This window comes from Malus sylvestris, chromosome 2 (assembly GCF_916048215.2).
Source record: "Malus sylvestris chromosome 2, drMalSylv7.2, whole genome shotgun sequence".
Lineage (NCBI taxonomy): Eukaryota > Viridiplantae > Streptophyta > Magnoliopsida > Rosales > Rosaceae > Malus > Malus sylvestris.
In genome coordinates this window covers 11,157,146-11,180,848 of record NC_062261.1, presented here as the reverse complement: position 1 = coordinate 11,180,848, position 23,703 = coordinate 11,157,146, and the positions used below count along the sequence as shown (strand labels likewise).

At 34.8% G+C, this 23,703-nt stretch overlaps 2 protein-coding genes, 1 long non-coding RNA gene and 1 other non-coding gene across 6 annotated transcripts; 3 read left to right on the top strand and 1 right to left on the bottom strand.

Moving 5' to 3' along the window:
* The first annotated feature begins 1,659 nt into the window (after nt 1-1,659).
* On the top strand, nt 1,660-11,847 carry LOC126611974 (uncharacterized). 2 transcript variants are annotated; one of them, XR_007618942.1, is made up of 4 exons: nt 2,034-2,372; nt 2,470-4,341; nt 5,111-11,793; nt 11,833-11,847. It is a non-coding gene; the product is annotated as an uncharacterized LOC126611974 (long non-coding RNA). The 2 variants fall into 2 exon arrangements; XR_007618941.1 differs by lacking the exons at nt 5,111-11,793; nt 11,833-11,847 and having other exon boundaries at nt 1,660-2,372; nt 2,470-4,359.
* A 4,376-nt stretch (nt 11,848-16,223) lies between these two features.
* On the top strand, nt 16,224-19,347 carry LOC126600853 (uncharacterized). 2 transcript variants are annotated; one of them, XM_050267549.1, is made up of 6 exons: nt 16,224-16,529; nt 17,036-17,134; nt 17,363-17,539; nt 17,916-18,014; nt 18,131-18,376; nt 18,773-19,347. In XM_050267549.1, exons 2-6 carry the CDS (start codon nt 17,066-17,068, stop codon nt 19,070-19,072), a joined length of 891 nt encoding a protein of 296 aa, XP_050123506.1. In that variant the 5' UTR covers nt 16,224-16,529; nt 17,036-17,065; the 3' UTR covers nt 19,073-19,347. The 2 variants fall into 2 exon arrangements, with proteins under 2 accessions (XP_050123506.1, XP_050123497.1); XM_050267540.1 differs by having other exon boundaries at nt 16,225-16,517.
* Nucleotides 19,348-20,407: 1,060 nt separating this feature from the next.
* Nucleotides 20,408-22,787, bottom strand: LOC126600863 (protein AE7-like 1). Its single transcript, XM_050267559.1, has 5 exons — nt 22,605-22,787; nt 22,380-22,485; nt 22,157-22,256; nt 21,317-21,362; nt 20,408-20,640 (listed from the first exon to the last, which is right to left on the bottom strand). Exons 1-5 carry the CDS (start codon nt 22,714-22,716, stop codon nt 20,540-20,542), a joined length of 465 nt encoding a protein of 154 aa, XP_050123516.1. The 5' UTR covers nt 22,717-22,787; the 3' UTR covers nt 20,408-20,539.
* A 614-nt stretch (nt 22,788-23,401) lies between these two features.
* TRNAI-UAU (transfer RNA isoleucine (anticodon UAU)) lies at nt 23,402-23,475 on the top strand. The gene has a single exon. It is a non-coding gene; the product is annotated as a tRNA-Ile (tRNA).
* The last annotated feature ends 228 nt before the right edge of the window (nt 23,476-23,703 follow it).

The following is a 23,703-nucleotide window of genomic DNA, read 5'->3' as shown; positions in this document are numbered from 1 at the left end:
GGATCTCTAAATCATACTAGAAAACGGAAGCCCTAACATTTTGGGGGATCTTAATTTTATTTTATTTTTGACCAAACAAAAGATTTTGTTAAATTAAATTTTAGATTAGTCACCGACGAGATTTGAACACACGTTATGCAAAGGTTCAGTATTTTTTCACTGTGGTTAAATGATGCTTGCCTTAAATTGACTCCGAGTTGGTTACTTTGGAATTCAAAGCCTGGTTCACTGTTCGACCAAGTTAATTATTATAGAATTTAATGCCTGGTTGAGGGTTCGATAGTCTACCGGTCAATTGGTAATTTGGCATTCAAATCATGGATAATCTCAACATGCCTAGGGGTTTTTTTTTTTGGTCGTTTTTTTTGTTTTTGTTTATGTTTATGGTTTTTATTTTATTTTATTTTATTTTTTAATTCAACTAAATTATTGTTGGCTTATTGCGGGGCCTAACTTAGATTTCTTTATTTGGGTAGAATACCCCCCATTTAAATTGATCTACCATATGTACTTAACGTAAGTGGACAAGTAGTTGCTTTTACTGTAAATTTCTTATTGAAAAGAATTAAGCTGGAAATATCAGAAGTTTTGTCTCCTGCTCGTTGCTTGAAATGAAGATCTGTAAGCTCAAAAATGGAAGAGCGCTCAAGGTCCTTGACTGGGCTTTTGAGAGGTTGGTGGTTCGAATCCATCCAGATTTGCTATGAATTTTTCGTTACATGATTTGATGTAGTCTGTTGATTTTTGGGTATGCATTCTGTTTACCTTTTTGCTGTCTGTTCTGTTGTTTTTTTTAATGCAAAATTATATTTTACAGCAAAATTGTTTTTAATGTTATTCTAGCAAGTGGTTTTGTATTACAGTGGTGGAGAAAAGGCTGAGTCTTTACATTCAAAACAAATTGTTTTTTAATGTTATTCTAGCAAAAGTGGTATTTGTACAAATTATTTTTTAATGTTATTCTAGCAAGTGGTCTTGTATTACAATCGTGGAAAGATGTTGAGTTTTTACGTTTAAATTTAGTCGGTGATTAATTTAACGTTTAATTTAATAGGGTGTTTGGGCATCGGGTATGTTTGATAGATTGATTAGGATACGTTGTGATTAATTAAAATGGACTTGAGTCTTGTAATAAAAAATAGGAGCTAAATACGACGGATTATGAATTCACTAAAAAGTGAGCTATATAGCCACTCGTTAGACATGCGTTAATGTCTTGTCTTACAAAGCTTAACTAATTCTTGTCTTTCCAATTTTATTTTTAACCGTCAAATAAATAGGTAAATTTCAACTGAACAAGAATTGGAAAAAAAAATTGGGCCTCAAAGTGTACCCTCAAAGCTCGCTCGCAGGCTCTCTCTCCTTGCAATTCTACGCGGCTCTTCTTCTCATGCAGATCCTCTCTGCATGAAATGAATTTTTTACATCAAAATGTACGTAAACAATCAAATAAGATAAGATCGTACAAAATTAATTTCAAAATTATTAAAAAAATAACAAAATACAATGGTTTATCAAATAATAAAGTTGATGGTGATAATTATAGGTTTTTAATTAATTTTTTTACTACATTGATATTTGACAATAAGAGGAGGTGGAGTTTGGCAAAGTTACATAATGGATAGTCCAATTTCGTATTGAATTTACCAGCTACGATATTCGAACAAATCAAACTTAAAATTTCTCACTTTTAAGTAAAAAAAATTATCAAAAGTTAACAATACTGAATTCTTGAATTTGACCTTCAGTCAGAGATAAAGTGCCAATGGCCCAATAAATTCCCAAGGGATAAGTGCCAATGGCCCAATATATTCTTATTCCGGTCAAATAATTGATAAGATTGTAGAACCAATTAATAAAGAAATTGTGGAGGTACAACCTAATTATTGTAAAAAAAAAAAAAACAGCTATAATAACCTTTTTACGGGGTATCGGATTCCCAAACAAAAAGGAAATCCATGGTCCCACCTGTTCCCACGTGTGTTGGATGGTAACGTCCAGCTCATGAATCACTAACCACAACGCCCCATATGAACCGTCCATCTCAAAGAAGAGGAGTCAAATCCCATCCGTCCATCGCATCTCTTATCCCACTATAAAAGTACGTTAGGGTGCCTGACTCTGAACCGTTCAAAGTTTCAACGCTACCAGTCTTCCTTCTCTTAACAACTCTATGCTTCGCCTCCTGATTTCTTCTGCAGATCTGCTCTGCATGGATCGTTCTCTCTGTCTAATTCTTGCGGATTCGCGTAGATCGCATCGAGATCTTCGCGTTGATGGTCGTTTGAGATTGGGATGATGATTTGATATGCTTTTGCACTTCAGCCGGTTTAACCGGCTTTCGCCTGTGTTCTTCGATTCGGATTTCACAGGTTCGTATGCTTTCGATTCGATTTTCTTATTTGTTTATGCTCTAGTGCTTCTGCTTGCTACAGATTCTGATTGCTTTGTTGTTTTGTTTTCGATCAGATATAGCTACGGAGCTCTTGCACAATCTATGCGGGTTTGAATCCTTGATGTTTCCGAGCTTGATTCGATGGCGTTTCAGCAGCAGATCCGAGTCTTATGAAGGCTGAAGGTGCTCTACACCGAATCGATGGCTATGTGAATGCTACAATTGTAATTTGATGACTGGGAATCTGAAGAGATGGGTGTTTATGGGGTTAATTGGGTACGCATCGGATGTATGAGATGTCGGGACGAAAGGCTCGGTGGAAGAGCTGAGTCCTGGACCGATCTTTGTCATCCGGCCTTTGCCATGGCAGGTGCGCTTGCATGGCAGGTCAAAAAAATCTCAATAAAAAAAATAACATCGTTTGTGGTTTGGAGGGGAGACAGCATGGGTCTTTTTTGGCCCAGGGTCTCCCCTCCGGTGTGTGGTGTGCCCTCCTTTCTCTGTTGTGTTGTGTTTGTTTTTGCTCTACTGCTCACATATGCATTTGAATTCGGATTCAGCACAGCAACGACGACGGCATATCTCACCGCCAAAGGTACTATCTGACTACGCCTATTTCAATTGATATGAATCTATCTAATCATGTTACTATCACATCTCCGGTTACACAGCAAACCCATTTTTATTGTGTACAATTAATTTGCCTCGTGCTCAAACCACTTCAACTTAATTTAGGGGATTAATCATATTTTTAGAGTAATGCTAGGAGATTAAATTGTGTAAATTAAATGATAAAGAAGTTGAGTGGATTATTTCTTAATTGTTGATAAATGTGTCTATTTTAAGGAAAATTAATAAAATGATATTGAAAACTTTGAATTTTAAAGATGATAATAAAATAAAAGAAATTTTAACGAAAAGCTATTGGTATTGCATTTTAATGAAAAATCATATTTTTACATTAAAAAGTTAATTCTGTTACTATTTATTTTTATTTTAAGGAAAATTAATGAAAATGACTTGAAAACTTTGAGTTTTAACAAAAATGACAAACTAAAGAGTAAAGTAAATAGTATCTGAATTAATTTTTGTGTAAAAATATGGTTTTTATTAAAGTAAACAATACCGGGATATTTTTCGTTAAAAATCTCTATTTTAACATTATATAGTTTGTAAATTTAATCTTTCTAGCATTAAGTCCAACATCTAATCTTGTTTTAAAAACGGATGAAACCAAATATAACTGGGTATCCTAAATATAACTAGGTTGTTAGAGATATTATATTGTGTAAAATAAAACATGAAAAATGATTGGAGTATTACTTAATACTGATTAACATGTTTTTTTTTTATATTATTGATAGATGATTTAATTTGTAAATTTAGTTTATAAATATGGCCTTCCTAGTATTATTAAATTGCAGTGTTCCTTCAAACCGCTAAACTGATTTTCAAAGTAGTAGCAAGTTATAAGACAGTAGTTACAATTGTTACCAATTAATATGTTACACTCGGACGATCTAAAACCTTAACGGATATGGATTTTTACCATGTCTGGCTTAATGTTCAAATTAACCTAGAATGTTGTTAAATAAATTTTAATTTTGTAAGGCTTGAGCACTCGTTGTAATATAACCTACGTTGTTATTGTGATTCATATTTATGAAACTGTTCATGCTTGCAATCTTTTCCAATATCGCCTCGTGCTTTTGTTACGACACTCCGGTGTATGAGCGGAAATTTTCATTACGTGTTGCTGTGTGAGTTGAAGCTGAAGTTTTATTTTGTATACTAATTGCGGGAGGGTATTGATTGCGATCGATGTTATGATGTATTCTTGGATAGGATGCTGTTTGGATCCTAAGTAATTTTGTTGCCTGTGGCTGCTACTGCTTTAAGATTTGGAAATTGTATACTCGTTAGATGGCATTAAGGTCATCTTCAAGGTGAGAGAGTTCATTTTACCCCTATACCTCTCAAAAAAATTATTATTTTGATAAAAAAAATGCTATGTTATATTTCATACCCTCTCTAACTGAGGGGCTCAAAAGGCTATTCAATTTAATGTGAAGAATTGAAATAAAATAGTATGGAATGGTAAAAAAATTATGAGAAATGATGTAGGAAAAAAATTAGAAATTAAAAAAAGTCCTCCAAAAAACAAATGTGGATTGGGCAAAAAAATTCTTTGTAAAAAAAAAAAGAGAACTTTAACGAAAAGCATTCGGTACTGTTCATTTTAACGAAAAATCATATTTTTACACTAAAAAGTCAATCCTGGTATTATTTATTTTACCTTTTATTTTGTTCTTATCATTAAAACTCAAAGTTTTCAAGTTGTTTTTATTTGTTTTTCTTAAAAAAAACAGGGAGGCTGGCTCATTGGGCTTGTTGACCATTTTCAATCAATCGGTTAGTACGATGAGCCAATTCCTTGTTTCTCTTTTCGGGATGGTTATTTTAGCCCAATCAACTCTTTTGGCTTAACTCGTATTTTTTTTGGGAAGAATATTTTTTGTCCAGCTCACTTTTGTTTTTTAAAAAAAAAAATTTAATCATTTCTCAAATATTTTTCATCATTCTATAATATCTGATCTCATTTTTATGTCTTCCTATGTTCAAAATTTCATTTTTATGTCTTCCTATATTCAAAATTTTATTTGGAGATTATATAAAATATGATCTGATACTGTTCATTAAAATAAAATTTCTTAGAGGGTTATTGGGTCAAAGAGAGCTCTCTGGTTCTCTTTCGGTTGGAGATGGTTCAAGAAGTTGGATTGGCGGGCCACTGAGTTCTCTCTTATCTATGAAGCCGGAAGCCTGTATGTTTCCGTTCAATTACAATCTCGAATACATGCATGCTTGGTTGTGGAAATGATGAAATCCCGTCTGCAATCTCTACTTGGGGATCTTGAGGTGAATAATGAAATGAGTTTAGCTTCCCTTTGTCTTTTACAACTTACTGTGAAGATTACTTGATTTAAACATTTTATGCCAAGATAAAGGATTTTGGTATGATAATTTTTTAGTCAAAATTATATTATTAATGTTAAATTTTTAGGCGAGCAAAGAATTTTGGTATGTTAAATTTGTGAACCTGCTCTTTTTTGGGAGATTTTTCAGCATATTCAGATCACAAGATAGCCACACCACACGATAGATAGAAAGGGATATTGTTAAAGATTTTTGTGAATTAGACATGCAACTCTTACTTGTATTATATAAGTTGTATTATTTATGGGTGGGTTTGGTATTGTTATGCTTTGAAAAAAAAATGGTTTTTATTGTACTGTCGTACTATGAGAATAAACAGTTATCAAGTAAAATTGTTGAGTGTTTGATTAACTATTATATAAATTGCTGCGAAATTTTTTGAATGACTAAAAATAATAAGATTTTAATGTGATCTTACATTTCCATTTTAATTTTGTCATTGGCAACAGGTTTTTTTTTTTTTTTTTTTTAATTTTTTTAAACACGTTTAATGTTATAATTAATAAACTATTTTTTTTAAAGAACCATAATTTTAAATCAATCGTTATTTTTATTGTGGTCCTTTTCTTTTCGAACACTAGTGCTGGGTTTTTACCTCTTCAGAATTTCTATGTCGTATGCCAGTTGAAAAACAAATTTTGTGGCTTCTGCTGCAATTTTTTTTACTATGACAAAAAGATCAAATGAGTCAGATCAAAGTATGCTTTAATATTATTGAAATGTGGTTTAAACAATGGCTGCACATAGTTGCTTCAATTTTTTTCACCTAATAACAAAGTATGCTCGAGTCTTAATTGAATTTCTTGACTTGTTTGAAATGAAGATATGTAAGAGCAAGTTCATCCCAAGGGGTAGGTTGGCTCAAAGCACAAATAATGGACTGGCACTCCCCGAAAGTCCTCCACCCCATCCTAATAGGTTGGCATCCAGCCAAACCCAGGCCGTAGGCTGGGCCAAAATGTGCTGAGCAATTAGCTAGCCTCTGTGACGTAAAGCTAGCGTCAGCATGATGTCACAGCACACTGAATTTTTTTTTTTCGTTTGGCGAGTGGAAGCACGCGTGCGTAGGCGTGCGTTCCCGACAAAAAAAAGGCTATGGGGTCTACCGTTGTAGTCGTGGCAGAGGAGGCGAGGTAGACACCATTTGGCTCGTTCTAGGTCCAATGGTTAGTTTTCTAGATCGGTGGATTTTCAATGGTAAAAAAAATTTGAAAATCATATCCAACGGCTAGTGATGTGGCGATTTCTGAGTCGTTCAATCCAGGGCACAATGGTCAGAATTAGTACCGTTGGCCACGTGTCAACATTTGGGCTGTTGGATTTGAGTCTTTTTCAAATCCAACTGTCCAAATTAATTAATTTAATTTAAATTAATAAAAATTGTTTAAAGATACAGAAAAGTAAAAAAAAAAAATTAAATTCCTAACCATCATCTTCCACCTTACACCACATTTCAATATTTTTAAAATTTCAATTTACTTTTTTGTGGAAAAAATGGCTACGTGGAAGCTTATCGAAGATGTTACGTTGTGTCAATGCTGGGTTTAAATTACTCATGACTCGCTTATGGGTAATGAGATGGAGTTGCAAGAAATGTGGGTTTTCGAAGGTACTCATTGGTGTACAGGGCTTCGATTGCGGAGCAAAATCGCATCAGGGGCTCAAGAACAGTTGTTTTTCCCATCTTCACTATCTCAACCACTTGATCTACATATGCTATATATATAAGCATATGTAAGGAAGCCGTGATTTTTTGTTCAGGAATAAGACTTAGAACATGAAAAACATCTTTTTTTTGCACAAAGTATGGGTCATGGTTGCAAATAGCACTCATGATTTTGTCGAACAAACTTCGTTGCATTCTAAAACGACGTATAAAAATATGATCAGGGAATACAGTGTAGGGGATAAAATAATATTCTAAGAGATCTTTACCTTCTTTTTCCCTCTTTCTATCAAGGTTTGCGGCACGTCTAGGTTTGGCTATCTGATCCACAGCTTCCAGGACACGACGGGAATGTGAGGTCCTATGCCTTCTATCTTCATCATCCTCATCCTCTTTCATTACGAAAGCCTCATCTCCACCTTCCTCCACATTGAACAATTCTTCCGGTTGTGCCAACAATTTTTTCTGGTGCTCATCAATTTCATACATTTTCCTTGAAAAAGACCTTGTAAGAACTCAAGATTTAAAAACGATGAAGAATGATTCTGAGCTAAAAATAAAGGATTGAGTTTGGTGTATGAATGATGATGGATGTAGGGTTTATATGGACAAAAAAAGAAAGGATGATGTTCTAGACAATGCCATGTGGCACTACGTGATTGGTTGAAAATCTGATTGAAATCTTGGCTAAACTATTGTAAATAGATAGTGACATGTGGCGCATTGGGATTGGTTGAAAATCTTATCGAAAATTTGTCCAAAAAATAGTATGTTTGGATAATGACATGTGGCGTGATAAGATTGTTTGAAAATCTGATCGAAATTTTGGCTAAATTATTGTAAACAGATAGTGACATGTGGCGCATCGAGATTGGTTGAAAATGTTATCAGACATCTATCCACAAAATAGTACTTTCGGATAATGACACATGGCGTGACAAGATTAGTTAAAAATCCTATTCGAAATTAAAACTATTTTTTTATTATTTTATAAAAAAATTAATAATATTTTAAATGGGTTGGGTGCCTGCACATTTTGTAGGGGTAGAGATTGTTTGTGCCAACGTATTTTTTAGATTTTGTGCCACCGCATTTTTTAAGGGTGGAGATGCTTTTAGCCAATTATTGTTCATTAGGTCTATCTCTGTTCACTGAGTGGATTAAATGAGCTGGATGTTGGTGCATTTTCTTAAAGCCCTTAGTTGGGCTTTGGGAGGTTGGCGGTTCGAATCCACCCAGATGCTACACTACATTAATTTTCGAACGTTATTTATACAACTATTTTTACCTCCTCATCTTGTTAATTTTTGGTCATTGAATTTGTTTGGTTATGACACGTTGGCCCTTAGTTTGTTTATGGGCTACTCTATTTTCTTTTTGGTCCGCATTTATCTTCGCTCCTCCACTTGTTACCAGGGGATACTGGTAGTATAGTGGATTTTTTATTCTTGTAAATACCATTTAACATTGTATCAAGAAGTAATCATCTAAAACCATCACGGGGTGGTCCAATGGTTGAGAATGAATTCTAGACTTGTATTGTACACGACACATCCTGGGTTTGATTTCTTGCGCTGGTGAATCACATAATGGTGGCTAGGGAAGGCTGAAATGCCTCTGCAAGTTTTTCTGGCCGTCGGGAAATTGGACTGTCGTGGTCAAGCCACTAGTTGATCATTTTTTTTATAAAACAAGTCATCATCTAAACTACAGAAAAACAAATTAATTTTTCCATGCTTGTCCGATTGTTATTTGTTGGAAGATAGGAGAACCTATTTCTGGAGTGCACTTTTGCTCACCGTCTTAAGTTGAGGTTTCGATTTAATCTATTTGTTATACAATTTCAAATGTTGGATTTTATTTTTGGGAGTTCGGATTTTCTTTATGAGGATTTCAGAGATCCGTGAATTGTGTCCGTTCATCGTACATCATGCGGTCAGAAATCATTTTAAATATTTTTATTTAAAAACAAACATAAACAATATTTGATAAAAACTGACCGCACGATGTACGTTGAATGAACATGATTTACAAATCTTCAAGATCCTCACCAAAAGGATCCGGAGAGGATCCTGTTGGTATTTTTGGGACAATCAATGGCAGGGGGAGCAAGAAATAGGACTTGGATCTTCTCCTGAGCCCAAAGAAAGGATCCTCCTGACCAAAGGACTTGGGCCGTTGGATGAAAAGCCAACGGCTACAAACAATGGGGTTCCTTTAAAGTTATAATAATTATAGCTGTTAAATTTTCATGTAACGGTCTAAGACCTTTGATCAGGAGGATCCTCTCCTTGGGCTCAGGAGAGGATCCAAGTCCCAATAAATATTCTTTTTCTTCTCAAAGGAAGGAGCCAAAGTTTTGTCTTATTGAAAGTGGATTTCTTTGTCGAGTATCTTCAATGGCGACACACGCAAAAACCACATTCGTCTCATTTATTTCTTTTTCACATTTTACAGCTAAACTTCTGAAGAGCTTTTTGACTAACAAAAAATATAAAATACACTACAAATTGAAAAATAGGATTCTTTTGCGCCAATTCTCGTATGTCGTATGTGTGTTTTTATCGTTAGTGACAAAGGAAAGTAATTGATATATTGTTTGACAATTTCTATAGAAACAATATTTGGATATCTGTTTTTAAACAAGCATTACAGAGGATTGGTTTGCATCTTCATAACAAGGTAGAAGGACAAAGACGAAGAGAGTTGGCATTGAGTAGCATTTTCTTTTTATACAAATGGGTGAGAGGATGAAATCAAGCTCGACTGTGGAGGAGCATTTCCACTTTAGTCAATGTGATGGCAATTTTTTCGTCTTTGAACAATGCTTATTCAACTCCCCATTTCGGTTTAGTGATCGTTTATTCGTAGATTGTCTTTGTTTTGTTGCTTGGCTTCGTATCCCCTTTAGGACTAGGGATAACTCCGTTGCACGAGATTTAAGCTAAATTAGTAAGAAATGCATTGCAAAATATTAAAAATAAGAACTAGAAAAACTAATTAGATTGCGAGGAATTCTGGAGAATTTGTAAATGACTATTAAAACCTTTTAATGCTCATGATGTAGCGTAAATCTCCTTCTACTCGGAAATTCTTAGTTCAATACATATTTTCATATTAAATGTCTAATTTATATCTTGCTTGTTTTATTAAGTATTAAAGGCTTGTCCTTCATTTTCACTGGCTTTAGATTCTGTCATGCGTTCTACTACTTGTCTATTGGTCTCTGACGTCATGGTTGCAATGTCTCAAATTAATTACAAGACATCATGTGGTAAAACCAAAACACGCAGCTATGCATGATACATTTAAGACAATTGTTCTAAAAATCCCCGCCTAGCATCTAGGCGGTTGGTCACTGTCCCGATTAATGCCTAGGTGTTTGAAAATTAAAAAATGGCGCCTAAACCTACCGCCTAGCCCGCCCAAACCTACCTAGGCACCCGTAGGTTGCAACTCACATAAACAGAAAATAGATAAATTTCATTCATATTAATTTTTTCAATAAATTGTAAGAGACTTGTTGAATACTTATATAAACACACATTATATGTTTGTTCCCCATATTTTTATTATGTTCCAATACTTCATAATATATATGTCATTTTTGTTGTAATTTATATATATTTTAAGTATAAACAGACACTTATTTACACGAAATATAATAAATTTACTTAAATCCGCTTAGTCCGCCTAAGCCCCCGCTTAGCTGTCTAGGTGCTCAACCCGCCGCCCGACTAGCGCCTAGTGTCTTTTAAAACCTTGTTTAAGACACTACCTTTTTAACGTTCTCATTTCATGTAAGTCTCTCTGTCTTTTTGCTTATGACTTTTATTAGAGGAGGTTAGTGTGTGGTGTAAGTGGGAAGTGAAAGTGATGGTGTTAGTTGAACTTTGGCAGTTATTTGTAAGCGGAAGTCGGAAGAGTAGTAGGGCAAGTAGTTGTGGCTTTGAGTTGTTTGGTTGTTGGAATCCATCTGTACCTCTTAATAATATGGAACTGAAAAATGAAGCATTTCGTAAAATTATTTAATCTAAAATAATTGCCAATTTTTCAAGCCATATGTGGTTACAAATTGAGATTGAGATTATCTCTGGAGTGTGACTCCAGAGATTGGAGATTGAGGAACCTGGAGCTTTCAAGAGAGAGGGAGATATTTGAGCGTTGGGAAAGATTGTTTGTAATGTGGACCAATGAAATCAGCTAATGAAAACCGTAAGATTTAAATTGAATGATCCGAATTGCTTGGTCGCATGCTGAAGTGTGAGATCTGAAAAAGATCTTGATCCCACAAACTGTGATCTAAATTGCACCTCAAAAGTGCATTTCACCAAACTTAATGCAAGTGTATTAATCTAGCTAACTTTTTATTTGGTATACTCCATTGAGCTTTGGGTAGTTCCATTGTATCAACTTCAGTGTGGTTATTGGTTTTCATGTATGGAGTGTTCTATATATTTACTTACAATTCATAAACCGTAAACCCTAAACTCTAAACTCAAGAAAAAAAAAAGTTGTCAAACTTTGTTGAACCGGCCCCTCGTAAAAATCGCTGGGTGTGTATTGAAACGCAATGACTTGACCATTGTCTTTGGGTGATGTCATCTTCTTTGAATTTTTCCATCCGTTGCTAATTAATTTTATGACAGATGTGCTTATTTCATAAGTCGAGGTCACATTCCATTTTGGTCCCAACCCTACTAACCTTAGTTTATGTTGGGTAAACTTAAATTAGGTACATAATCATAGTTTATGTTGGGTAAACTTAAATTAGGTACATAATCATATTTCACTACAGCTGAAGCCTTATTCAAAAATCTCTCCTTTATACTTGGCGTTTTATGATGGCATCATCTTGATTAAAAACCCAAATTACATGCTGGGTACCACAATTTATCTCTTCCTGTGGCTTGACATGTAACATGCATGAGTGGACTATGAGATCCCCAGGAGAAAATTTTCATTGTGATCGGACAGAAGTGGTACATCACGTGTTTCTCTATAAGGGGTGAGAAATTTTATTTTTTAAATTATTAACTTTTTAACATAAATACCCAACTATTTGTATAATGACATGTAATATATCATTCCATTTTCAATCATATTGAAAAACCTCTTTAACACGAAGCGCTTTTGACTTGAATTACGTCTTTGACAAAAAGAGGTTTCCACTTTCCAGTCGCTTTTCTTAATTCTTCGCCCATTTATTGGTCATAATAATAATAATAATAATAATAATAATAATAATATTATGTACGGATATCCCAATTCATAGCAACCAAAGCCTACATTCAACACAGCTGGCCTTTTATCATCATGGGATGGGATGATTAAGTTGTTGATGACGAATTTCAGATTTTTATTTTACATGGTATGTTCTGTGTTCGATTTTTATTGCTGGTGAATCATACGATGGTGGTCAGGAAAATACTGAAATGTCTCTATAAATCTTTTCGGCTCCCGAAAGGATGAACTGACGTGGTGAAGCTACCAGCTGATCCCCTATAGATACATATATATTTTTTTTGAAAAAAAATGATATTATCTACACTAAGGAGGAGTGTGTGAGCTTAGCCTCATGGGCTAGCAATGGTTCAAATTCGTCTTTTGACGAAAATCGAACCTACCTCTCACTTATAAGTAAAGAAGAATATTATTAGATCGTAATACTAAATTATAATTATAAATTACAATATAATAATATGTGTGTGTATTACAGATATGGTTTTAGTTATTTTATAGGGAACTTTAACGAAAAGCACCTGGTACTGTTCAATTTAACGAAAAACCACATTTTTACACTAAAAAGTCAATCCTGGTACTATTCACTTTACCCTTTATTTTGTCCTTATCATTAAAACTCAAAGTTTTCAAGCCCTTTTCATTAGTTTTCCTTATTTTATATTGGTTGATTTTTGGTGTGTTTCATGAGTTATTAAAGAATTATAGGCACAAAATAAAACATAAAAAATAAAGAGGCATTCATCATGATTGCTTAATTTTCAACTACAGTTATCACACACGTTATTTGCGTGATGTAAAAGGAAATTATTGTAGAGAAAAAGATTTATGATTGTCATTTGGGTATGGATAATTGCGGGGATCTGTCATTTTTAAAATAGAAAATTAATGAAAAATGTTTGAAAATTTTGAGTTTTAATGGTGAAGATAAAATAAAGAGTAAAGTGAATAGTATCATGATTGACTTTTTAGTGTAAAAATGTGGTTTTTCGTTAAAATGAACAGTACATGTAACTTTTTGTTAAAGTTCCATTTTAAAAACCGATGGGGCAGAACGGTAATAGCACTCTTGGCCTGAACCCCATATACTGTACATTTTTATAATATTAAAAGCATATGATTTTTTTTGTAACTTAACACTATAGTCTAGTGATATTTTTCTTCATTTTAAAGTAAAATGTTTCATTCTCGCAAAAAGAGAATTCAAAACCAAATAATTATGGCTAGGCATACCCAAAACCAAACAAGTACTGAAAAAATGATTCAAAATTGTGTAATGACATATACTCTCTAACTAACCTGTTGAAGATTTTAATAATATATTAATATATTCGTGTGGAAGAAGTTGGGTATTTGCCCAACAGTTACTCTTCATCAGATTAAAGCAATGTGACTTTTCCAACTTTGCTAAAAGACATGTATGACTAGTGCATAGTTTACTAACATACATAACCTTTGGTAATTGATGCTTTGCATCAGACATGCGTATTGGGTATATTGTTGTAATATTATATTAATTCAGTTGTATACCGATAAGACATACCCAAAACCAAATGATGTATTTCATGCCGAGTAGGCATATTCAAAACTAAAGGATATGTCTAACGGGTGCAATCTTCCCTATATATTAGTAAATTGGTAGAAGAGAAATTCATTCAGAAATTTATTGTCTACACAATTTCAAAAATTTGTTTCTACATTTCTTGCTCTCTTCTTTCTCTGTCACATTTATACAATTTCTTTCTAGTTATTTCTAAGGGAATATAATTCGGTTTTGCTAATTCAATATTAAATACTTTGTTGTATCCTGGGAGTAATTTGTCAATAACCTTTTAGCAAACTCATTTGAGTGGGGGCAAATAACACTTTAAGGAAACGATTCAAGTCGTACCTTAAAGTCACCATTTGGATTATTCTCTATATTTATACATTTACTCTAACATAACTTACCTAAACTCAAGTTTCATTTTTTTTCTTTTGCATTTCTGTCATTCTCTTTCATTGTCTCTTTGTATCTTTCTCTTCATATAACGATATATTTACATAAAAAGAGCTAGAGGATGATTTGATATCGAACAAAACGAAGCGAGAAAAAATTCTGTTTCTTTCTTTTCATTTGAATGCGAATTTGCCTGTAAAAATGTTCTCCCTCCACTATAAACGGCGATCTATACAATAGAATAATTCCAAGAAATATCACATGGTTCTTAGTACAAGGACAATAAATTATTACATGGTAAGTAACGTTTCTAGAAACTCTTAGGAATATGTCTAAATAAGTAAAGAAAATGAACACTAATAGGTATCTCATAAAAGAAAACACAGTAAAGGTAGTAGTGTCGCAAACAATTAATAATATGGCACTTTATAAATTCATTCACACAAAAAAAAAAAAAAAAAAAAAAAAAATTCACCATCAAAATTGAGTCGATCACAACTATATATCAAAGTCGTCACAAGTACATACATCTTTCTCGCATTTATGTGAGTTGAGCATAAAATTTGCTCCAACCAAGGAGGCTACCAACAACCAAACCTTTTTTTTATACAACATTATATAAATACTAAGGAGTGAGAGAATAATTTAGTATTGAATTCACTATTCATGAAATTCAAACTTAAAAATGAAATTTTAACGAAAAACTCTAGGTACTGTTCACTTTAATGAAAAATCACATTTTTATATTAAAAAGTCAATTCTGATACTATTCACTTTACCCTTATTATTCTTATCATTAAAACTTAAAATTTTAAAATCTTTTTCATTAATTTTTATTATTTTAAAATGATAACCTTTTTGCTTTTAGGTACATGAATAAATATTTGTATCTACCACCTCCTTTCCTCATTTCAGTCGTGCAATACCACTATGGGTCCATTAAATTTTATTATAATATTTTCTGGCAGATACCCCTATTTTTTCTATTTCTGATAGAGAAAAAACTCCATTCACATAGACAAATCACGAAAACAACCGTTCCTTGTACAACCGAAGAAATAAGCAGTCCGAGCAAAACTTGAAAATTTAATCCTCTCAAATATGACTATCAGAAACAATTAGGCCATGATGAGCAAAAGCATCCGTAATAAAATTTTACTAACGAAAGATATGGTTCCACCTGATCCTGGTTAACTATGAATCCAACCAACTGATGCCACCAATGATGAAAAGAAGGTTCCAGGGGACACCACAAAAACCTTGAACCTCTGATCCTTTGCAAGATCATGTATAATTTTTGGGAATTGTTATTAATACTCCAAAAATCTCATTCTACATTCCAAACTTTCTATACTAGGAAAGAAAAATACACTTGTGAGGAGTGTAGAATGAGATTTTTGGAATTCCAATAACACTTCCCTAATTTTTTTAGAAATGATAACCCTGCTCTATTATTCTCTTCTTACACACATTTTTTATTACCGATTGCCGAATTAAATAAATTAAACGAAAATAACGATAATAATTAAATAAATAGAAAATAAACGTGGTAACATTCACAAGAGAATGACGATCCTCGCCGAATCCTGTTTGTGAGGATCTCGGGGATCCTCCAATCACATTCGTTCATCGTATATTATGCGGTTAGTTTTTATCAGGTACTATTTATATTCAATTTTAAATAAAAAAATTTATAATAATTTTTTATCACACCATGTATAATGAATAAATGTGATTGAAGGATCTATGGAATCCTCACAAAGAGGATCCGTTCACAGGATAATAAATGAACATATAATAAGAAATAAATAAATAAATAAATATATGAATAAAACAAAAAACAGAGGGGAAAATAAATATGAATGAGAAATGAATGGAGAAAGAAGCAATGGAGGTAGGTAGTCCCCACTTTGATAAAGTCAGTGGCAGTCGCAGACCTTGACATCCAAAAAGTAGCCAACTTTGGTGTTCTCGACTCTCACACATCACCACGCCAATTTCCTCCCAGAATTATATAAATCCCAACCATTAATCCCTTCACAATTTCAATCCCCTTCTCCTTCCCATTGCTCTCAATCCTCCTCTCGTTCGGTAAATCCCAGTAAATGCCACCCCCTAAAACGTCAAGAATCAACATCATCTAACCAAACACATTCTCTCTCTCTCTCTCTCTAGAACATTTTTAATTGCCGTAAAAGTCTAAGCACAAAGCTACCTATTGCTTCCCCCTCCCCCACAGGGATCTCTCATTTTACTCTCTCTCTCTCATCAACCCAAAGGTACGTGCAAAGGTATTCGTTTCCTTCTGTTCCCAACAATAAAGATGAGATTTTTCAGCTGCTTTTGTAAATTACACAGCTGCCCAAGAATTACCCCGTTTGCTATTTTTGTATTTTATCATGTTTTTGTGATTTTTTAGTGGATCTGTCACTCCCAAATGATTATCCAATGATTGTAGCTACACCCCTTTTGTCCATTTCTCCAAATGGATCTTGTATGATTTTACCTGATTGTGTTACAAATCATTAGTTTTTGGTGAAAGATTGGGTTGGAAATTAGTGTGGTCGTTTTTACCTTGTGGGAGTTGACCAAATGTGAAACTAGCTGCTGTTGTTAAATATTTGGTGAATTTAGATTGAACTTGAAGATCATGTAATTTTCAATGCTTTTGATTTTTTACTAGGAAGAAGTGGGTGAATTTTTCTTTCTTCAGTTGTTGTATAATTGTATTTGAAAGAGGAATGTTTTAAACTATATTATTTTTTAACATTTTATTTACCATTGTTATGGACTGCAGGTTGAAAAGTGAAGTAAATTGGTGAGCAACATGTATCTTCTGAGAAGACAATCTCAAAAACCAACCCCTGAGGATGATTCTGCACAAAAAGATGCAAAGGTAACAAATTTAGTTACTTTTCTGGTTTGTAGTAATATCAAAAGTGTACAACTGGCAATCCAAAGGGGTTGTGTATCTCAAGTAAATCGGTCTGCCTCTCCGGCGTACACATGATCGTAATTGTTAAGTCGGCCAAAAATATTAAAGCTTACCTTCCAATTTTGATGGAAAAACAAAGCAGTGTGCAATATAGAAATCTGACGTTGAATGACATGAATGTACATTCAGGTCAAAGAACTCAGGGCAGCGCTTGGCCCCCTGTCTGGACGCAATTTGAAGTACTGCACCGATGGATGCCTTCGGAGATATTTGGAAGCTCGGAGCTGGAATCTTGAGAAGGCGAAGAAAATGGTTGAAGAGACACTGAAGTGGAGGGCAACTTATAAGCCTGAAGAAACCCGTTGGGTAAGTTGGATGAACTTTTATGATATTCACAAACTAGAAATAGATATATTTGTAGGATGTTTGTTTCTCTTGATATGTTGGTAATTCTGCTTGAGCATAAACCGATCAACTTTTGAGTTTGTATATTTTGTTTTCATCAAATATATGGCAGAATCAAAACTTAATATGGACTCAGATGGTGTTCTCCAACCACATTACGCGTGAATTGCGTTCATTTAATTCATTTGCATCATCTGCAGCTTACTTCTGTGCATTGCACAGGCTATCGCCCGTCATACTTATTGATGATTAATTCTAGTTCACTAGGAAAATTTTCAATTCACTATTTGGGTTTGATTTAAGTTTGTACTCACCACTGAAACATGTCATTGTTCAGCATGAAATAGCGCATGAAGGTGAGACTGGCAAAGTATTTAGAGCCAAGTTCCACGATCGACTTGGCAGGAGTGTGCTTATAATGAGGCCAGCACAGCAGGTCCGTAGTAGGCTATCCTCCCCACCCCCTAAAACATGGTTACACTTTCAGTAAGCTTATAGTTAATAGATTTAACTCAATTCTCTTTCTTTTTCGTTTTTTATTTCTTCTTTCAGAACACAAACTCGCCCAAAGATAATATCCGCCATTTAGTCTATCTTATAGAAAATGGTATCCTCAACCTTCCCGAAGGTCAAGAACAGATGTCATGGTTGGTAGACTTCACTGGATTCTCAATCAACACCAATGTCACTGTCAAGACAGCCCGGGATATTATTAACATTCTACAGAACCATTACCCCGAGAGGCTTGCGGTTGCATTTCTATATAACCCACCAAGAATTTTTCAGGCATTCTGGAAGGTATGAACTTTTCATGGCAATTTTTTAAGTTGTTATTGACACGGATATTCCCACACCATACTTCTTCAACTGAATTTGAAGCATCAGTATTCCAACTTTCATTTTTCAGAATATAAAAGTTTGGTTAGTAGAACTTCAACTGGAAGGGAATTTAGTGAGGGTTCATTGGGATTATTGTAGTATCCTTCATTTTCATTTTTTATCCTGCCATTATAAAAATATCAAACATGGTTCTTCGAGCTTCGTCCGATGTAAATCCAAAAACTTCATTTTTGATATGATCTGGCATTGGTTATAGTTTGAGTTCGCTTACATTATATTTAGTGGTACAACATTTGTAGCTTAGCAACTATATCTGTCATTTGATGATCTTCCTGTTGCCTTTCACTTCTGTAGGCTGTCAAGTACTTCCTGGATGCCAAGACCTTTCAGAAGGTGAAGTTTGTATACCCGAAAGGTAAAGAAAGTGTGGAGCTCATGAAGACATTCTTTGATGCTGAAAATCTTCCGAGCGAGTTTGGGGGACAAGCCACCCTAAAGTATAACCACGAGGAGTTTTCACGAATGATGGCGGAGGATGATGTGAAAACTGCCAAGTTCTGGGGATTTGATGAGAAGCCTTTCCATATAACAAATGGGCATTCTGGAGCAGAGGTGGCACCGGAGCCTCTCCCCGTTGCACCTGTGGCTAGCTGATTACCCTGGCCGGCCCGGTGGAGTATAGTAAGAATTTAAAGAGTTATACAATGAGTACAAGCTGTCTTTAGTTTTGAATTCGGAATGAGGCCTGGGAGGGGTTTGTGGTTCAGTTCCTCGTTGCGGGTTAATAAGCATTTGTACTACTGTACTTAACTGCTAAATACGGGGGAGATCGATAACCTCTGAGTTGTATTTCTGACGTTCTCGACTTAAACGTACAGTGTGATGTTTTTCTATCTTTTTAATGGGTTTTTATTCTCTTGGTTACTTCATATACATTCCAATTGCTGCAACATTTCACATCCCTCACAAGGCAAAGTTCACTTGTCGATAGTATGCCAGTGCCTTAAAATGTGACTTGCCAGGTATCAACGTGGCAACGTTGACATTGAAATAGCAGGTCGTAAAAGTACAATTCAAATGGTTAAGAGCGTTTATTTTCACTCCCGAAGTCCAAACTAACCATTCGCCTAAGAGGCTCTACTTACTTTCTGATTGCCCCGAGTATGAACCATGATGCAAGGCAAGACCTCTTAAGGGAAACAAACAAGGCAAGGCCTACAACTGACGAACCATCACCTTGAGGGCTGGTTTGGTATTGCTGTCCTTTGGAAAAAAATTGCTTCTGCTGTGTTGTGAGAATAAGCAGCTGTGAAATAAAGCGGCAGAGTGTTTGGTAAACTTTTTTGTAGAAGTGTTTTCGAAAAAAAAAAAGCAGTATTATAGTGTTTGATACTTTTATGTAAAATAGATGTGAAAAAAAACTGGTTTTTCAAAGATGAGTTTTGCAGCTTTGTGTTTTTGGCTTTTTTTTCACCCAAAACTGTGAAAAAAAGCTGAAGTTAAATGTTTACCAAACATAAAAAAACTTCTAGCTTTTTTTGATAGCCACTTTTTTCAAAATCACCTCAGTACCAAACCAGGATTGAAACGCATGGCTGCATCTCCAGCTGAATCTTTTATTCATAAGCTGATGAAATTCAAGATTATGCAACTGGTTGCCCACAAACCACATTAGATATTATTACACAAATCCAAACACAGCCTGCAGACAAGGTGCACAGCTTACTGGATGACTTCTTTCTTTTTTGATTACCTTCCTCGCGTATGCATAAGACCGAATCCATTTGATTTTTAAAAAGCATTACTGATTATTAAATCTTTTTTAATTTCACTCAATTCATATACTTCCATTTCTCTCAATCCAAGAGTTCTTTTATTATTTCTTTTATAAACAGAATGTTTTTAATGATCCATTTTTTTGGTTTTTTTTGAGACATTTAGAAACAATTTAGTTTGCAGCTGAATTTCATGTAGATATAACAAGGCCACTGACCGCAAAGCAACTCCATTTGATAAGAGACAAACATGCCAAGTAATATTACAACAAAACAAGTTCTTATAGCATATGTATTACTGATGTTTCTTCTGTACAGTGGGTTTTGAGCTATGAAGTTTACTTGGTCAGAGTTCGTTGGAATACAGGCACTCGTCCACAAGTTGGCGAAGGTTGGGGTTCTCCAAGGCAGCAGCAACTCTTTCTTTATCATTCAACTGCTTGTTAACTAGGAAAATGGAAAGAAACAAATTTTAAATCTCACATGACAAAATGCAATGAAGAAAAGTTACTTCTCGCACACTGGAAATTGACAAACTACGATTGATGCATTCTTGATACTTGACATGTTATCAATGACAGCCAAGATAGGTGTCATTGATGGATCATGTGTAAAAGGTCGTACCCAGTGCACAAGGCTCCCGCTTTACGCAGGGTCTGGGAGAGGTGAATGTCGGCTAGCCTTACCCCCATTTATGGAGAGGCTACTCCCAAGTCTCGAACCCGAGACCTACCGCTCATGGGCGAAGGCACTTGCCATCGCACCAAGTGCAACCTCTCATTGATGGATCATGTGTATCTGAGCAAAAACATCTCGAGGCACCAAAAACCGGTTTGGTAAGTGGTAACATTTATCTCAAAACTACTTAGAGATGTAACCAAATCCTTTCTATTCTAGCGTAAAGACATTAAGCGAAATGAGTGGGTTGAATACCAATCTAACAACCATTGGTCCAACAATTCCCTAGGCACAAAACAAAGTTACAACAATTCTCTAGGCACAATACAAAGTTACAATCATTCCAACAATTCCTTAGGTACTTCACAACAGCTGTTTCCAGAAGACGATATCGTGATAAGATTTCTTAGTCATTATTTGATTCGAATAGGGGAAACGAGATTACCTGATTCTTCATCTGCATGAGATCCTGGAGATACTTTAATGTCAACCTGTTGTAATGCATCATCAAACACATGGTTAAGCAAATAGATAAACAATTACAATATGGAAAGATAACCACCTGATGAAGTCTTGTATAATGTGATTTCTCATTACCATTTCAGACTTATTTCTCAACATACACCAATTGCTCAAAGAAAAATCCTGATTTGTAATTGCTTCTAGGTCAAAATATGCGGTCAATTATGTGTTGATAAGGGGATCAAAAGATGCTAAAGATCAAATGCGGAAGACTGCTAGCGCGAGGGAGAGAGTTGAGCAACTCCAAATGGGGGGATAGCTAAGTTGGCGGTCACAACTCACAAGGGAGTATAATTTGTAAAAACCCCAGGGTAGATTCTCTGTGAACCCTCTCAAAAAATGGAGGGAAAGCTATGGGGTCTATGACAAATGAGAGAGACTACGAATAGCTGGAGCAGTGCCGGGTAACCAACATTTTCTAATCACATTACAAGCCAATTAACACACGATGGTAATCATCTTTGGAATGTAACAAGTAAGTACACATCAACTATTGCATTACGCAACTAGCATGATAATTCAACGAGAATTATACAAGCGAGTTTCATCTAGCAGCGTGAGTGTTTGCACTAAACAGCATCAAATTTTGGCCCTCGTTGCAACTACCTCCATTGACAGAGTCGTAACTAAAAACCAAGGGACTTTCTACTATAATACTGGGTATTCTATACTCCGAAGCACCACATAAAAACAGGACGCGGAGAATAAATGAATCGCTTGATACTCAATGCACCAAAATCTCTAACATAGCAAACAGACGGACCTTGTAATGAGGAGGGAAGCAATGTTTCAGTTTAACTCTCAGGCACAGACCTATCACTGTTGCCATACTGCAATGCTGAATCGTCGGCGTAAAAGTTATCCTTCAATCAAATTTCAAAATAAATAAATAAAGATCAAAATTTTGGTGATTTCTTTAAAAACCCAAAATCCAAATCATCAGAAAAATGCAAAATTGAAGCTGAAAATTGAGAAATGATACTCACAGAATACGGCCGAGCTTGTCATCCACGGTGACCGACTCCTCCGAAAGCACGCTGAGCTGCTCTAACGAGTAGGGGTGCTCCGGATCTCTTATATCCCTCACGAAATTTGCAATTTCCAGTCAAAGATAGCAAATTTCAGCAAAATTTCACATAATTAAATCAAAAAAAAAAAAAAGAAAAAAGAAAAAAAAGAAAGGCGGTAAGAGATGGAATGGGAAAGGATATCATAGATATCGAGAGGATCAACGGCGTCGTCGGCGTGGAGATCTTCGGTGCGAGCAACCCTTTCCTTCTTAGCGTGGACCACGGGGTTGGCATTGATCAGACCCAACGTCATCTTCTTCTTCCTTCTCTTTACAAGCTCACATTCCAGTCCAAGTCTTTTACTTTCTCTACTTCACCAACCACCTTTACCTACCTGGTCACGAGCTCTAGCCCTTTTTTTTTTTTTTTTTTCTTTTTTTTTTTTAAGAACAACTAATGACAAATCATATTATCCATTTTTATTCATTCTTTTGAAAGACCGAAAATACTTACATAAACAATTCAACTTTTTTTTTTTTTTTTTTTACCATAAATCTAGTTTCGAATTTAAGACCTCTCTACTTCACCAACCACCTTTACCTACCTGGTCACGAGCTCTAGCGCTTTTTTTTTTTTTTTTGAACAACTAATGACAAATCATGATTATTCATTTTTATCCATTCTTTTGAAAGGCCAAAAATACTCACATAAACATTTTAACTTTTTTTTTTAACCATAAATCTAGTTTCGAATTTAAGATCCCCCGTTCAAGAGCTCTAGTTGGTGGGGTTATTTATTTATTTTTGTACTATTAGTCTATTAGTTACTTTTTTATATAACAAGCAATTAAAAATAAGCCACGTGTCCCACTTAGAAGTCTTACGTCAATCGGTTGTCACTTCTCAATACCATACAAACAAAACAGAATAATCACGCCCTTGAGAATAATCGAATCCAGTTTTGTACATTAACAATATTGTGTAAAAATTTAACATCGTGGTCCCGTAGCTCAGTTGGTTAGAGCGTTGGTCTTATGAGCCGAAGGTCGCGGGTTCGAGCCCCGCCGGGACCACTTTTTTGTCTTTTTCTATTTTTTTACATTTTTTTTTAATTTTTGTCTTCTATTTTCACACTCTTCATTATTTTATGGGAAATATTTTATAACTTTGGTTCTTCCACTCACATGCTATTATTACGTCCGATTCCCACTTACACTTATACGAGCCAATTAATCATAACCAACTATTTGCCAAATTTTAATTATTGAATGTGTGAGTTCAATGCAGAGATGGTGGTCGGT

Bases quoted from the DNA above. Each gene is read 5' to 3' on its own strand.
- LOC126600863 (XM_050267559.1), bottom strand. From the start codon at position 22,716: ATGACGTTGGGTCTGATCAATGCCAACCCCGTGGTCCACGCTAAGAAG. The intron at 22,257-22,379 runs GTGAGTATCATT...ATTTGATTGAAG, and splicing joins GACAAGCTCGGCCGTATTCT to GATAACTTTTACGCCGACGA. The intron at 21,363-22,156 runs GTCCGTCTGTTT...GCATTACAACAG, and splicing joins GCTTCCCTCCTCATTACAAG to GTTGACATTAAAGTATCTCC.
- LOC126600853 (XM_050267549.1), top strand. From the start codon at position 17,066: ATGTATCTTCTGAGAAGACAATCTCAAAAACCAACCCCTGAGGATGAT. The intron at 17,135-17,362 runs GTAACAAATTTA...ATGTACATTCAG, and splicing joins CTGCACAAAAAGATGCAAAG to GTCAAAGAACTCAGGGCAGC. The intron at 18,015-18,130 runs GTCCGTAGTAGG...TTCTTCTTTCAG, and splicing joins TAATGAGGCCAGCACAGCAG to AACACAAACTCGCCCAAAGA.